Genomic DNA, 15,795 nt, shown 5'->3' with positions numbered 1-15,795 from the left:
CGGTGTTCTTTTGCTGTTGTTGAAAAAAATCGCTTCATAATATTAACAAGTGTCAAACAAGTGTCATCTGTCAGTTTGACAGTGTCAACAAATGAACAAGTGAATTGTATGGGGGGCCAAGAACTTCAAACAGAGTCACGACATGGATGCAATCGTGGGCTTGGGTCACTTCTGCGAGACTCATGGCCCTTGTGTGATTCTAGCAACGCAGCGTTGCAAAGAAGAGCCTCAACAATACCCTCATAATCTGACAGTGCCCTGGTGTGAGTCATGTCAGTCTATAGATTTAGACCAGTCGTTGGTCAGTAAAGACGAAGGGACATGTTATGTGACCACGCGGACTCCGCTCCAACAAGACCTAGCTTTTCTACTGAAGCAAGCGGCAGTTAGAAGTCTTAGCTGTGAAGTTAGTTTCAGCTTGTTTGTAACAATAAACTTGCAACTTATTGTGGTTTTATGTAGGAGACAAGTAAAGAAGGTGGGACGATGTATTTTGGGGACAGCGAGCGGGGCCACGTCTTCAGCCACACTTTTACACTCCAGGATTCACTAGCGAGGGGTTTCCACCGCAAATACAGCATTTTAATCCTGATGCGGGATAAAGTAGTTACATTTTGAAATAATTTTGCAGTTATTCTAAAAACTGTAATTTCAGATCCATCTCTTAAATTGTTGGCCAATTCTTACCAAAAACATCAAAGAAATAGCTTCAGATCTCCAACTCAAAGCTGCTGAAATTAACGGCGTCGAGCAAACCCAGTGCCCCCAGCGCGCAGTTCGCCAAGCCCAAGGGTCTCCCAATAATCCTGCGCGTTCCTTGTCTCAGCTTACAGGAGAACCGGCAGTTTTTGCTCATTTGCACATGTGGTTTACTTGGTTACTCAGTATAGAACCAGTCATAGAAAAATCAAGCACTGCTCCTGAAATCCCGATCACCTGTTCCCCGGGCCCTTTACGTGCTTTATTTAAAGAAATGGACAGAGACGTGTTCAGGAAAATTTGCTATTGTATTCTCACCGGAATTAGAGTCGTTACAGAGGATCCTAACGTCTTGAAAATCTTCACTCAACTGTTGCCTCGGAATTGGACATTGCCCAAAACAGGGGAGGTTTGTTATTTACGAAAAATTGAAGAAATTTGGGTAGCAGAATGGGCGGGTTGCTTGCCCTCGAAATTACCACGATTACAGACTTTAACTGAAGAAGCATTGGCGAATGAGAACTTGCCAGAAACCGCCTTACAACCCCATTTAGAAGCGGCTATACTGCATTGGCGGAATGTTGCAAGGAATCTCTGCTGGGTCTCTGCCCCCAACCAGGATTTTTTTCAGGCGTTGGCGGTGCAGAAATTTGATTTGCCCCTGTTGGCGTACTGGACTGCCCAATGCAGAAATGAACTGAAAGAACTGTGATGAAATATGTGATAGAAGAGTGCCTAAAAATTATACTGTTGATAGAAAACCAAAAAAACAACATAATTGTAGATACTTTGCTGTTTTATTATTAAAAAACACTGATTTATTAACTTGTAATTTTTTCTAGTCAAAATCAACAGAACCATACGGAGAAAATGTTCATCTAAGCTTTCTTCTTCTTTTTCTTTATTTTTCCTTTAGCTTTATCTTCACTGCTGTTTTTTTAACTGTCTTTTGCTCTGGCTCTTCATCGTCTTCTTCAACTATTTCAATAATTTGCGCCTTTTTTATTTTCTTTTTTGGACTGGGGCTAATTTCAACATCTACAGCAATTTCTTCTTCAACATCCTTTTCACTTTTGACTTCAATAGGAGGTACAACGCAAAGACAAGTGAGGCGACAACCTGTATCTATTGCCGCCAATTCCCGAAAACTCTTACTCCAAATTTTAATCTCTCCATTACTAGCTACAGAAATGATTCTTTTCTTGAACAGGGCCACAGATTTGACTCTACTTTTGTGTGCTTGATATGATGATGTTAATGTTCCATCTTCTAGATTTAAAACAGAAATCTCCCCATTGTCATGTCCAACTAACAAAGTTTCATCATCCACCCACACGCAACTTGTTACTTTCTCTTTATGCGGAATCTGCTTAAGGAAGCCCCCAGTTTCCACACTCCAAATTTCTGTAAATTTTCCACCAAACAAAACAAATCTGACACCATCTGGGGCCCATAAAATACCGTCTATACTTCTGGGATCCTTACATTTACTCCTTAAATTTATAATGTAAGCTTGTCGCCCCTTGACAAGATTCCAAGTGCATAAACTACAATCTGCACCCAAAGTCAAAGCTAGTTTTCCTGAAGAATGAACTGCAATGTCTAAGATTGCAGAGCCTTTATGTGCCTTCTCCCACACTTTTTCCAATTGCCAGTTTCCCACACGAATTATCGCCAAAACCCCGTCGGAACTACCACTTAGAAGGTGGGAATGGTTTTCTGTGAACTGCAAACAGGTGACTGTGGAATCATGATGAGTTAAGGTAAAGTGTTGTTTCCGAGTTTTAAGATCGTAAATAAAGATGCGGTCATCGGCACCCCCGGAGGCTAAAAAATGACCCGAGAGAGCTACGCAACGGACGCTGGCAGCGTGATCATGAGCCGCGAAACTTTGGGTCAAGCCGTTTTCCTAAAAGTTCATTTCTTATGTTGTGATAATACTAGAATTGAATTTACCTTAGATGAGAAGTTGTAACCTAATAAGAATTCTTCGTATGTGCCAGCTACTACTTCAAACGACGGTGGCTTTACCATTTTTGCTGTTGTGACAGCGTGATTTTTTGAGGTTATGTTTTTGTCCGATAAAGTGGGGTTATATGAGAAAAAATGCATGAAGCATCCAATAATCTTATTGTTGGGAGACAGAATGCATGCCAATTATGTCTTCAATTTAATTATTAGATAATTCTGAGCTTTAATAAAAAATTCAATTTTTTAAAGTTTACATGAAAATAGTGAGGTTATAATTACTGCCACAGTGACATAAAATTGTATTTTTCGATGCAATAAAACAGAATCGTACTGCACACATTATTTATTACAAAACTTCGTACAGCAGCGAACAAAAAATTACTTTTTGTAACCACATGAACGCCTGCGGCCACGAGCCCGTTCAAATTTCCTTCCCTTAGCTCTCACAAACGGCTTAGTATGAGAATGTGGCACACCAGGAGCAGGTCCAAAGTGTTTAACAGCCTCGCGAGCGTTGCGTCTTCCTTGCAAAAGCACAGTTTTAGCACCAGTGGGTGCTCTTAGAGCCAACTGATCAAAAGTAATCACTTCACCCCCTAAAAAGCACATCAATTTAACAACAAAATTAATTATCATCACAATTTCTTGCCTGCTTTAAGAATTCTTGCTCTTGCAGTTCCTGTTACACGAAGAGCGCAAACTGACAATTTGGGAACTTCCCAAATGCGAGCATCGTCAGTCACTGTTCCTACAATAACAGCAGTCAAACCTTCACGTCCTGGTTTCTTCATTGCTCGTACAATTCGTGCTAAAGAGATTGGGGGTTTGTGGATTTTGCTCATGAAAAGACGTTTCAAGATAATTTTGTTAAATTTGGAGCCCGTTCGACGAGCCAAATAACGGTAAAGCTGTAAGAAGAGGTTGTTAGAAAGGGGCTGCTAGTAGGCCCAAGTAACTTACTTTAACTAACAGACGCAAATATACATCTTGACTTTTGGGTTCGGTGCGCCTAACCTTACGGTCGTGTTTATGGTTGATGTCGACACCCTGAAAACAAAGCAACGATATTTAAGAAGTCGGTCGTAGGATTGATAATTAAGCAGAAATAGGTCATTTTTGATTCGTTTTAATTCAGGATGATTGAGATTTTTACAAGATTATGGAAACCTACCATGTTTGACGCAAATTGACATTCAGAAAGAGTGTGATGACAGTGTTGCCACCATAAGTTACCAGTCTGTCAAAAAAAACTGAGAAGCGACATCTATAAACAAATTCAAATTTTAGGCGGTAATTTTAATTTAAAAATCTAAACTAGCGGGAAATTAACAAAATTTGCAGTTAAGAATTTGATTTGTCTTCGGCTTTTTTATCCCGTTTACTGACGTGAGGGTTCGACAAGACATAAAACCTGAGCGGTTTGTTGGCCCATTCTTTACCAGCAGAATCTATTCCAATTCGCGTACTTATAATGATTTCTTTGTTTTCGAAAACTGTACCGTCATCTTCTAGCCATAAGGAGTCACTTTCAGTCATATTAAGTTTGTTACACTTATCTTTGGTCACTTTCATGGCCATGCATAACTTTGAGGGACCATTGCATAAGTCTGTTTCTTTTAGGGGACCCTTTTTCTTTGCTGCAATAAATTCCGTTGATTTGGTTACGTTTCAGCACGAAAATGTTATACCAGTTCGAAATTGCTTCATTAGTTCAGTTCCTTGGACTGGTTCTAAAGCTCTTAGAAGAACAGCAGCCCCTGGCTCTTTACTGGAGATGTTGAAACAAAAGTACATTCCATACGTGAAATAGACATAAGCAGTTCCTGCTGGCATATACATTGGCTCATTTCCTGAAGTTCGTCTAAAAGTTCATTATTGTAAAATTTTATTACATCGGTACAGGGCCATTTACCTGCCGTTAAACGACCTTGAGGCTTTGTCGTCACCACCTAAGTAACACTCTGTTTCCACAATTCGGCCTTTTAGAATTGAACCGTTTTCCAATTTTCTTACCAACAATTTTCCCAGAAAAAACAAAGCCATTTCTTTGCATGACAGGTTCAAGTCTGCCTTTAAAAGTTTTCGTGGGGTCTGCATATTTTAATATAAAGATTTTGAAATTTTCATCTGTTTTATTTATTTAAACAAAGGAAACAAAAGCATGACTTTTTTTTAGGTTATGTTGATTGTTGAAAGAAGACACAACTTGTCAATGTCAAGCAAAAACTGGTATTTTTTATAAGATCGCAAGGATTTTATTTTAACAAAAATGCAATACTTTAGAAAAAAATAGAGTATAAAAATAAAGTAAACAGTGAATCCTAGTTTAAATTATTTTCAGCCTTTTTGTCTCTCTTACTAACGTGGGGATTAGACAAAATATAAAATCTAAGAGGTTTGCCTGCCCATTCTTCACCTGCTGATGCAATTCCAATTCTTGTACTTGTTACAATTTCTTTGTCTTCCACTATCATTCCATCATCTTCAATCCACACATCTTTACTGTCACAAAGATCAATTTTATTGCAATTGTCCTTTCTCATATTTAATGAAATGCATAGCTTTGAAGGTCCATTACATAAATCTGTGTTTTTTAAAACCCCTTTGTTTTTCATTCTTCTAAATTCTTCCATAATTTCTAATCCTTCAAGTGGTTCTAATGCTCTAATTAACACGGCTGATCCCGGCTCAATACTAGAAATATTGAAGCAGTAGTACATTCCATATGTAAAATATACATAAGTTGTTCCTGACGGCATATACATAGGTTCATTTCCTGGGGTCCTCCTGGAAATTCAGGATAAAGAGTCAGCGATGTGGGGGCCCCACCAACCTTCCGTTGTACGAGTGGGAAGCTTTGTCTTCACCTCCTAAGTAACACTCGGTCTCAACGATGCGACCTTTTAGAAAGGCCCCATTTTCGAGTCTCCGAACTAGTATTTTACCAAGTAGATAGAAAGCCATGTTTTTGCAAGGTAGTGTTAAGTTCGACTTTGTGAGTCTGTGGGGGGCTGTCATGACTGTAGTAAGAGTATGTATTTTTTACATTGTTTTGAATTTTAAGGTTATTTTTGAAAACTGCTGTCAAATTTCTTTCAACCTAGGGTCCTAGGGATTTCATGCGGTTATGTTTAATCAGGCTTAATTTCTACTTTGGCGCCATCTAGACGGAATTGATCTAACTTACTGCAACCTGTTTTTAATTTACTTATTATTCCTTTTATATAATCGAATGGTTATGAATTGAAACTAAAACACGTAGTTATTACTATGATTTTCAATAAACGAGTTTTACTTTAACAAAATGTAACCAGCATAATTTCAAAATATAGTCGTTGTTATCAATACATTCCTACATTACCGACCGAAGCATTTTTTCAAACTACCAAACATTTGAAATCTAATTTAACGGTCACTCGATTGTGATTCTTGCTTTTAAAAGTGTAAACTGTCAACAAGGCGTAAATTTTTGCCAAATATTCTCAAACGTCAATAATTGATGACCTTTTACTCTTTTTTACATTTTTGTAGTGCCAGTTTGTGCAAATGTGATTTTTCCGGTTTCTACAAATTGTTTTTACGTTGTGTGAAACGTTTTTGAGTGACCATAAAAAATGGGAAAACCTGAATTTAAATCTCCACGTCACAAAAACCCTTTGGTGAAATCACGCCCTCTGCTTAGGTCTAGAGGGCCAGTGGTGAGGTCTTCAGCTAATGTGAGAGTTGTGGTGAGGGTGCGCCCCCCAAATGTAAATGAACAAGGCGATAACAGTCGGTGAGTTGGAAATTTATTCTCCATTAGTCACTTTTTTGTGTAAACACGTTGAGATATTTTATTCTCACTACATTTTTTTGTAATTGTAGACATGTGGTGAAGGTCTTAAACAACCAAGTTTTGGTTTTTGACCCGAAAGTTAACTCCCAGGCATTTTTCTACCATGGAGTGGAACAGAAAGGCCGTGATCTTCTCCGCAAAGCTAACAAAGACCTCCAATTTATGTTTGACAGAGTGTTTGGTTTTGACTCTACCAATGACGAAATTTTTGAGAATACAACAAAAAGTTTGATTGGATCTCTTATGGATGGCTACAATTGCTCTGTGTTCGCATATGGAGCCACTGGTGCAGGTAAAACGCACACAATGTTGGGTCACAATGACAACCCAGGCATTACTTACCTCACCATGGCGGAACTCTTCAAAACCAGACAGAACTTACAAAATGAACGTAACTTTGAGCTGGGAATCTCATACATTGAAGTCTACAATGAAACCGTTCAAGACTTGCTAAATCCAGGAGCCCCCTTACAGTTACGCGATGACGGGCGCTACGGTGTTATGGTCTCCGGCATAAAAATCCACAAAATTGACAATCCTGAAGATCTTTTCTCACTTTTGGCTAAAGGCAACGCTAACAGGACACAGCATCCCACTGATGCCAACGCTGAGAGTTCCCGATCTCATGCAGTATTCCAAGTGTACATACAAATGGAAAATAAATCGACTCGTGAAGTTCGGGCCGCTAAATTAAGCATGATTGATTTAGCAGGTAGCGAAAGGGGTTCTGCCACTGGTTATGGGGGCGCTCGTTTTGCTGAAGGTGCCAACATTAACAAGTCGCTTCTTGCTTTGGGTAACTGCATTAATAGTTTAGCTGATGGTCAAAAATATATTCCTTATCGGGATTCAAAACTCACCAGACTGTTGAAAGACAGTTTGGGGGGAAATTGTCAGACGGTTATGATAGCGAATGTGTCACCTTCATCTTTGAGTTATGACGATACGTATAATACTTTGAAATACGCGATGAGAGCGAAGAAAATCAAAGCTGATATTAAGAAGAATGTTGTCAATGTTGAACTGCATGTGGGAGAATATGTGAAAATTGTGGAAGATCTGAAAAAAGAACTGGATAAGGTGAAGGCGCAGCTCCGGGAGAAGGTTTCTGAGAAGAAGGTCGATCCAAATTTGTCCACGCAGTTGACGAAGGTCATTGACGATAGAAAGAAACTTTTGGAAAAAATGCATAACATTGAGTCTTCAGAGAATATGGTGATGTTGAGGAGGTAATTAACCAATTAATAGTAAAATGAGGGAACGATTGTGGTTGTTTACAGACAGCTAAAGGAGGACGTCGACGCCCGCCTCAGTGGTCTTCTATCAGACATGACTGAAAAACAAGAAGCCCATCGCCGTCTTGCCAACACCTTGGATCGTTTTGGTCGTCAAACTGACACCTTCAACACCGAACTTGCCCAATTGAAAGTTTCAAAACTCAACCTAGAACAACAAACCTCAGAACTAGTCAAAAAACATCCTGAAGTGACTGAAATGGCAGAGTTAGAAAATATAAAGCTGGAAAGTCTAGAAGCTCAACATCACGTAAGTTATAAAAACTTGTCAACAATTTTATTCAGTATTTGGTTCCAGGCCGACGTTATGCAGAAGAAATGTTCTTTCCTTGAAGAAGAGTTGAAATCCAGGGCGAGTCTACTCGATAAAACTTGCAGAATGTTGCAGTCTTGTTACCTACAGTTGAAAGGAAATGGCTTCGTATCGCAGAGTCTGCAGTCAGATTATCAAAACCTAGTAAGCCATCTTCAAGGGAAAAAAAATATCACGTGGGAAAGTTCTTTGGATTCCGGGTTGAGCTCAACGTCGAGCGTTTGTTCAACGGAAGCTGAGGCGAAACCGGTGAAGAGGAAGAAGAATGACGAAAATGTGGACCCTATGAACAACACCTTTGTGGTGCCACCTCCGAAACCCAAAGTCAAAGTCTGCGCTGAAGAGTTTATGGTTAAAGGTGGGATAGACTTTATAAATGCTCTAATTACAGAGGTTTTTTACGGGGTGGTCGCCAACGTTTTTGTTGATAAACATTAGTGTGAATTGTAATATCATGAGCATATTAAATTGAAAGATTCCACCAAATGAATTGTGACTGATCAGATTGTCTTTTTGTTTGCAGTGTGCATGACGCCCAATACCATAAAACGGAAAAAGGAGATTTACAACACAATAAAGGAGCGGAGGGCCGCTTCAGCGACGCGACCAATTGGAGCAGGTAACAATTAAACACCAAATCATTGCGACATTTATTTGTACTTACACAAATGTATTTTTCAGCTGAGAAAAAGTTTGGTAAGCCAGACGTGATGAAAAAACGTCCACCTTTTAAGAGGTAGTGTCCGCTTTACAGATTTCTATTATTACAAATTCTATTTATCTTGTTTTCACATTAGATTAAAGACTTATAATTATAAATAAATTAACCTACGCTAATAAATCAGCTTTAATTCTGAAGATGCCGGAAGTAGTTGATAGCCCTTGCTACAGTATTTTCCACTGTGGAGTCTTCGAAACTCCCTCTCGCTACCACTACCGGTGTCAGTCTCACTCGCGCAATAGCCGCCAACAACCCCACAATTATCACTGAAAACACCACAGCACTACCTAAGAAGATCAATGGCGCAAGGAAGTAAAAAGGCAACGCAGGGGAGCTTGAGTGGGCTTCGATGATTTCACAGTGATGGTGCGGATGCCCTATGGCCATTGTATTATTTTTTTAATTATCTAGAGATTATATTTTTATTTATCATTGACGATGGTTTGTATTCGTATGTAAAATAAAGAATTAGAGCCAAACTTTTGTAAGGCTTATTTATAAACTCGGTTCTGGTCTGATGACGCGCCTGGTGTCAATCAAATGCTCATGGGCGTCTTTTTTTTGATGGGTGAACACATTGTTTGGGTTACTGGTTTTATATAAAGGCTAAATGGGGCGCATGAAAAACGGTCCGGATTTTGAGGGCGTGAAGCAACGCAAAGCACTAGGACAGAATTAGAAACATTTTGTGTAAGAAAGTCAAAGTTTCTTTATCAAAAAGTTGTTACGCAAATTTTATTACGCCTCCTTTAGGACTTTTTGTCAGTCTTCATTTTACCGTGATTGTAAATGAAAGTCCAAAACATTTATTACAACAAAATTGTTTTATTTTTTCTAATAATATTTACATTCTTATACCTAAACTGAGGGCAAGTTGAAAAGCTTCCTGACAGCTTCTCCATAGTGTGCCACCGTCTCCTCACTTTCTCCTAAAAAAAATCACATCTCTAAATTCCAACCAAACCCACGCAAAGTACTTACCATTATTCATAAATTTATCAACAGCCTCAGAATATACGTCAATATTTGGAATTTCCTTTGCTTCCTTCTTGAAAATTTGTTCTACACTTTGTTTGGACGCGTTGTTTTCCCAAATGTAACGTTCCATATCGGCCTCGCTCTTTAGTTTTTCCCACGGTTCAACATTCTACAAAAAAAATATAAAACCTTTTAAAATCATGGAAATCTTACCCAAGATTCGTGATATAAAGCTGTTACTAAATACATCGCGTAATCGTAATTTTGTTTTTTCAAAGGGCATCTGTCGGCTACTATCGTCACGACGTCGCTTTTTTCATCATATTTATCCCCAACTAATCTTAAGAACTTATCCTTTGCTCTTTCATTCAAATTTAAAATCTCCAATTTAAATCTTACAGTAACAATTCTTGATAACGGATCCCGGATCGTCGGTGATGAATGACAGTAATCACTAGAAGAAACTTCAAAAGGAAAATGCTTTTCGCACTTCTCTTCACTGTCGATGCTTTTTGGCCATGGCGTACAAAACTTCTTCAACGCCTCACACTGTCTTTTAATTACTGGCGGCGTTAGATGGAGAAAATTAGGGATTTTCATTAATTCGGCATTCCCGTATTTTCCGGGGGAAACGCCTTTCTGTGCATAACCTTGTCTAATCGGTAATGGAACAGTCGCTGGGTGGAAAGATCGCGGTCCTGGCCAGACGTTACCCCAATCTTGATTTTCGACCATTTTAGTCGTGCGAGGTGGAGGCGCTTCGAGTTTTTTCATGGGACGTCTAGGGGCGACCTGCCCTTTGACATGGCGCAAGTTGAGAACGCGGAATTCCTCTAAAAATGGGGGTCTGATAACATAACCTCAAAATTGAAAGTGACAGTACCGTCTCGTTGGGGCTCCGTGGATGTGGAGTATGTTAAGGCGAGCTGTCTTTCAAGGGAACGGAGGAGAAATTTGTCTAAATGTCGAGGGCAGAATAGCATTTTGAGATTTTCTACATGTGGCTAGTGACAGATGACAGAAATGACAACAAACAGTTGCGCTCTCTAGGAAGTCTAAATTGATTTACAGATTTACATTGCGCGGGAAATTTAAAAATATTGTTGACTTTTTAACAGTGAAACCTTTATAACGGGGAAACTGGTAGAAAATAAACAAAAATTTGAATAATGATATATTATCACTCAGCGTCTTTCCATATAATTTTTTAAAAACATTCCATCTAGCGTAAACACAATAATACAAAATTACACAACAATACTTCAATTATTAACAACATGACTATAAACTCAACGTGTGACGTCATTCAGTCAACTTGCTAGACCCTGCTTATATACATACAAACTTTATAATATAAGCGTCATTTTGTTATACATAACAACAATTTTTGTATTGGCGTAAGTCCTAGAAAAATACCAAACTGTGGTTCTTTTCTGGAGACCAGATTCTTGGAAACAATAACAATAAAATCCATGAACATTTTATAACAGCAATTCTGGTGCTGTAACGGTTGAAGTGCTGAATCTAGTGTAAGATGGACGTAAAGACACGAATAAATCGAGAATTAGAACTAGGACACAAGCCGAAGAAAGCACGAAAATTCCAGACACAAGATCTAAGCTGCTGGAAATATAGCACTGCATATTTACACGCACTCTTGTTATAAAATCATAGAAAATGTAATATCGATAGCTGATCCCTTAATGTGTAGGTACTATAGGGATTTTTCCCTTTTTGATCATTTAGGAACTTATACTTAAAAGAAATTTTAACTCCTGGATCTGGATGGTTTTTACAGTTGATTCGGCGATAATAGCCTCAAGTTGAACTGTATCACAATACGCAGAAGTTCTAATTTAACTATTTACAGAAATTCACTAATGCATTGTTGGGCATAATGTCTTGACCGAAATGATAAAATACCAACCTAAACGACATACAAAGTACTAACATTAAGACTAGTCTAAATGTATTACAATACCTTGTTTACCATCGATATGAAGGTGTTGTTGTTCAAATGGATGGTGGTCATAGTACAAAATGACATTAACAACTATAATTATATACATTGGTACCCGCAATGTTCTTGCATATGAATAACGACAACAGAAGACATTTGTTGTAGGAATCGGAGAAATAAATACATTAAACACTAGATGTAGAAAAAGTTATGTGTAGTTGGACATGTCGTAGCGTTAACTGAAAAATAAGAGAAATGGTGGATGCGCCGGGAAATAATTACATTTTACATAAAATCCCCCTAGTTATTTAAGATAAAAATTAAAGGTAATTCTTTGTTACATGGGTGGCCTTCAAATGTTATAAAGAAGCTTTTTAAAAATGTATCTTACAACGTTTTATCTACGATTATTCTCCATTTCTAATTTATAAAAAATAGTTTATTTGAAATTGTAATAAATGGCCCAATAGATAAAAATTGACAGCTAATTTTTTTTATTTAAGCAAACATTTAGATTGTAACTTTTGCTACGACGTAAGACAAACTACACAAAACTTTTCATCACAAAAAAATTCTAATCGTATATTTCGACTACACGCATATTCTGAAGACTTTGAACCAGACGGATGGGACGGTTTGAATCCTAACTGCATTGATTACGTGATATAAAACATTTAGATTAAAATTCGTTATCATTGTTGATGTTGTGCGGTTACAAATTACATATGTAATCACTCGCGATATCACTGGTACAACAGCTAAAACCAGTTACAACGAATAAATACTTTCCATCATAATTTCTTTGACCATTCAGTTCTTACGAGACGGTGCACTCTTCAGCTCCATTATGTGCGTCTCTGATTTGTTGCTTAGTTTTCCTGCTAGCCCTTCGTATAAGAGATCTCGACCTCGGTTTCGACAACCCCTCTTTGCCTTCAGAAGAACTTCCTTGTTTGTCCTTTTCGGGGGCAGGACTCGGCGCCCTTCTGCCCCCTTTGCTCGCTGAAACGTACGCGCTGGATCGACGTTTCAAACCGCTGGAATCTTCGGTATCTCGGGGAAATATCCGAGACAGCGTCAGAAACGAACGGAATATTTCCTTGATGTTGATGTCGTCTTTAGCTGAGCACTCGAGGACTTTAACTCTGCAACGAGAAAAACGTCAAAATGGTTTGTGGGATAAACCGATTATTTCGAATATTTGACCATTAACGCTGATTTGGCCCGAATCGATGATCGTGTCATGGTACAAATGGAAATTAGCGCGCCAACATAAATCTGTCAGGGTGATGCTTTAGTTATAGGATTACGAAAGCTCGCATATTAAAGCCTGACTTAATTAGCTTTTAATAAGCTAGTAGGAGATCAGTTGTTGACACCGCGACAGTGGAGTGTGTTTAATAATTAGCTGCTCTCGTGATGATAACTAGCTTAAATAATCGGTATTAAGTTAATCACGGAGAAAAGCGGATAAAAAGTGGCTGAAGAAATTTATTCGTGACAGACATGCGAAAAAGCAGTTTTTTTGGCGGAAAACATGTAATTTTCATCAGAATAAAAATGGTTCATAAAAATTCTAAATTTAGGTAAATGATCAATTTCATGGATTCTAATTACACTAGTCAGCAAATTTTGAACAAACTGATGGAGTCAGTTTGCTGTCAGGTCAAAACTGAGGATTTTTTCTAAAATGAGTTCACCGCGTTTACTTTTATTTTTTTCAGTTTTAATTTTTTGAATAACTTTTCAATGTTTTTTGTCTTGTAACGTCATAGAAATGCATTTGTGAGTGCGTCATTCAATGATGCAATACAATGAACAATTGATATAATAATTCATGTGTTATAAGCAAAATTGCATATGAAAATTGCTAAAAAATAATAACATTGGGACATGAGATCAGTTTTACAAAAAAATCATTGTGCTGACCCTACTTACTTTATAGGTCGTTGGAAAGCTTTTTAAATTGGCGTTCTATAACACCGTCGAGCAATTCCATAACATTGCAAGTTTTCAACAGAAACAAAACCAAAATACATTTTTGTAAACTATAATCTAATAACATAATTTTTTAAGAATGTCTTTGAATCCGAACCAAAAATCGTTGACTGTTATTATCAAACTATACCGATTAATATTTATCTGTAACTGCATGTGTGTTGTTTTAAATCCCCCCTTTTTAACAAAGAGGAAACCAACTCGGAAGCACCAGATTTTCGCGCCGTATCCTTTGAACTTTTGCCTCTCTTTGAACTTGTGTTTTTTCTGAAACATCTTTATCAACATAAAAAAAATTAAATTATTCCTCCCACAACATTAACCTTTAATCTGATACATCTCGCAGATATCACGTGGGTGTGGACGTAATAATAACTGTTGGATTTCCATCCAACAAAAACAAAATGTCAGTTTATCAAATGTATATTCAACCTACAACTCTTCAAAATGTTATTCCGGCTGATAAAGCCCTTGAAATCAACTTAGAGAGTCGTTTCGCTTTGTTAGAACGTTTATATCGTCATCAAGAAAATTGCTTTTTACCTTTTCGTCTAATTACGTAGAGTGGTAAGAGACTCGGGCTTTGAACCCGCTCCAGTTGGGGACATTTAACTGGTTTCTATTACCTAGCAAGAAATGGTGCATATTTTGAGGCTTTTCGCTAAAAGTGGACTAAATGGAATTACAAACTTTTTTTAAAATTGTGGAAACCTTGTTTTTATTCACCCCTTGTGCTAACTTCGCCAAATTTAGGTCTGTAAAATAGAATGAGTTCGTGCTCCTGTTTACATTTCTACTCATTTCGATCCATTTCAGCCGTGCGCTTTGATCCCCATTTGGAAGGATACAAATAAAGCTTGAAATGAGCCATCTCAGACTCCCATCTTTTTAGGTTTTTTTCTGGATTAACGACATTTAGTGTCGTCGATAGCGGATCAAACGGGATAAATTTAAAGAATGCGGATCTGATAAAGGAACTTTGACGCAAGTTAGTCATTTTAATTAACGTGAACATTAATCTCTAGCTTGTTTCGCTTTTATGAAGGTGAATGTCTGTGGGATAAAGGATTTTTCAAAGGGTCGTGTTGGTTTAGTTAATGGGATTCGGGTTGTTATGGATAACGAGGAGTTTAATTTGCGCCGCGAGGAAATTGTGTTAGATGTTCAGATGTTCAGATGTATTGAGAATGGACTTTGAAAGTGTTCTAAACAATAGAATCGAGATGAAAAATTGTATTGTTTGTCTGGAAATACTCTCACCTCGTGCATTGAGGGAGAAATATTACTCTTAACCCTTCGCTCAGGATAACATAATGCGGCTATTATTTTTCATCGCGTTCCTGCTGAAAGCTGTATAAACTTCGAGACCTCAGGTGCGTTGGTATTTCGCATTATTAAGGTAGATTTATATTACAGCAAAACGTTCACAAATGTCTCAACAATTTTTGATTGGTCCTCTCACCTGAGCTTGGGCAATTCGCAATACACCCATTCCGACACGTCCTCAATCCTCACTTCCCTGTGCGTGGAAGTCAAATCCAACTTATTTCCTGCGACCACGATGGGGATATCCTGGTAGTCGCCTCTTTGTTCCCTAATCTCTTCGAAGCACTGTTTAATACAATCGAATGATGGGGCTGATGTCACCGCATAGACCAGGAGAAAAGCGTGAGCCGTCGCGATGCACAGCCGGCGCATCGCAGGAAATTGCATGTCGCCGGCAGTGTCCAAGATATCGACCTATAACAGAATATCGTAATACACCTTAAACTGACTGTTATATTACCTTGAGAGTCATGTGGCCTAGGTCGTACTCGCGATTGTAAAGATCCTCGATGGTACTCCTGTATTTGTCGCTGTAGGTGTTCATCAAAAACCGCTTAATGATGCAACTTTTGCCAACTCCAGCGCCGCCTAAAATTACCAGACGGATACGCTCGTAGTCAGACATGGTCGTGCCGTTATTGTTCATGGGGTTGGTTGCACTGGAGGGTTTCTCAAACTTTCATTTTAGCATTGTGACAG

At 38.3% G+C, this 15,795-nt stretch overlaps 8 protein-coding genes across 8 annotated transcripts; 2 read left to right on the top strand and 6 right to left on the bottom strand.

Annotated features, from left to right (window-relative positions):
* Positions 1-46: 46 nt before the first annotated feature.
* Positions 47-1,524, top strand: BHD (folliculin). The gene is made up of 3 exons (XM_088031227.1): positions 47-406; positions 463-603; positions 656-1,524. Exons 1-3 carry the CDS (start codon positions 143-145, stop codon positions 1,409-1,411), a joined length of 1,161 nt encoding a protein of 386 aa, XP_087887353.1. The 5' UTR covers positions 47-142; the 3' UTR covers positions 1,412-1,524.
* LOC148178812 (p21-activated protein kinase-interacting protein 1-like) lies at positions 1,478-2,920 on the bottom strand. The gene is made up of 2 exons (XM_088031226.1): positions 2,656-2,920; positions 1,478-2,608 (listed from the first exon to the last, which is right to left on the bottom strand). Exons 1-2 carry the CDS (start codon positions 2,809-2,811, stop codon positions 1,601-1,603), a joined length of 1,164 nt encoding a protein of 387 aa, XP_087887352.1. The 5' UTR covers positions 2,812-2,920; the 3' UTR covers positions 1,478-1,600.
* A 78-nt stretch (positions 2,921-2,998) lies between these two features.
* RpL18 (ribosomal protein L18) lies at positions 2,999-3,933 on the bottom strand. The gene is made up of 4 exons (XM_088031230.1): positions 3,842-3,933; positions 3,631-3,717; positions 3,320-3,578; positions 2,999-3,266 (listed from the first exon to the last, which is right to left on the bottom strand). The coding sequence occupies exons 1-4, from the start codon at positions 3,842-3,844 to the stop codon at positions 3,049-3,051; spliced, it is 567 nt and encodes a 188-aa protein (XP_087887356.1). The 5' UTR covers positions 3,845-3,933; the 3' UTR covers positions 2,999-3,048.
* A 12-nt stretch (positions 3,934-3,945) lies between these two features.
* Positions 3,946-4,900, bottom strand: LOC148178810 (DNA-3-methyladenine glycosylase-like). Its single transcript, XM_088031228.1, has 3 exons — positions 4,583-4,900; positions 4,359-4,531; positions 3,946-4,307 (listed from the first exon to the last, which is right to left on the bottom strand). The coding sequence occupies exons 1-3, from the start codon at positions 4,765-4,767 to the stop codon at positions 4,012-4,014; spliced, it is 654 nt and encodes a 217-aa protein (XP_087887354.1). The 5' UTR covers positions 4,768-4,900; the 3' UTR covers positions 3,946-4,011.
* Positions 4,901-4,902: 2 nt separating this feature from the next.
* Positions 4,903-5,780, bottom strand: LOC148178809 (uncharacterized). The gene is made up of 2 exons (XM_088031229.1): positions 5,504-5,780; positions 4,903-5,457 (listed from the first exon to the last, which is right to left on the bottom strand). Exons 1-2 carry the CDS (start codon positions 5,686-5,688, stop codon positions 4,992-4,994), a joined length of 651 nt encoding a protein of 216 aa, XP_087887355.1. The 5' UTR covers positions 5,689-5,780; the 3' UTR covers positions 4,903-4,991.
* A 278-nt stretch (positions 5,781-6,058) lies between these two features.
* On the top strand, positions 6,059-9,313 carry LOC148178808 (kinesin-like protein KIF18A). Its single transcript, XM_088029186.1, has 6 exons — positions 6,059-6,445; positions 6,535-7,734; positions 7,786-8,050; positions 8,099-8,471; positions 8,637-8,732; positions 8,795-9,313. Exons 1-6 carry the CDS (start codon positions 6,285-6,287, stop codon positions 8,851-8,853), a joined length of 2,154 nt encoding a protein of 717 aa, XP_087885312.1. The 5' UTR covers positions 6,059-6,284; the 3' UTR covers positions 8,854-9,313.
* Positions 9,314-9,639: 326 nt separating this feature from the next.
* On the bottom strand, positions 9,640-10,873 carry mRpS35 (mitochondrial ribosomal protein S35). The gene is made up of 4 exons (XM_088029187.1): positions 10,696-10,873; positions 10,026-10,645; positions 9,816-9,981; positions 9,640-9,763 (listed from the first exon to the last, which is right to left on the bottom strand). Exons 1-4 carry the CDS (start codon positions 10,793-10,795, stop codon positions 9,693-9,695), a joined length of 957 nt encoding a protein of 318 aa, XP_087885313.1. The 5' UTR covers positions 10,796-10,873; the 3' UTR covers positions 9,640-9,692.
* A 117-nt stretch (positions 10,874-10,990) lies between these two features.
* On the bottom strand, positions 10,991-15,742 carry LOC148178806 (GTP-binding protein Di-Ras1). The gene is made up of 3 exons (XM_088029188.1): positions 15,557-15,742; positions 15,233-15,510; positions 10,991-12,917 (listed from the first exon to the last, which is right to left on the bottom strand). Exons 1-3 carry the CDS (start codon positions 15,740-15,742, stop codon positions 12,590-12,592), a joined length of 792 nt encoding a protein of 263 aa, XP_087885314.1. The 3' UTR covers positions 10,991-12,589.
* Between the last annotated feature and the right edge of the window lie 53 nt (positions 15,743-15,795).

The sequence above is a fragment of the Gnatocerus cornutus genome, chromosome 2, assembly GCF_029298725.1.
Source record: "Gnatocerus cornutus isolate USDA-ARS CGAHR chromosome 2, icGnaCorn1.1, whole genome shotgun sequence".
In the NCBI taxonomy this organism is placed as follows: Eukaryota; Metazoa; Arthropoda; class Insecta; order Coleoptera; family Tenebrionidae; genus Gnatocerus; species Gnatocerus cornutus.
The sequence above is the reverse complement of the archived record's forward strand: the minus strand, read 5'-3'. Positions and strand labels throughout refer to the sequence as shown.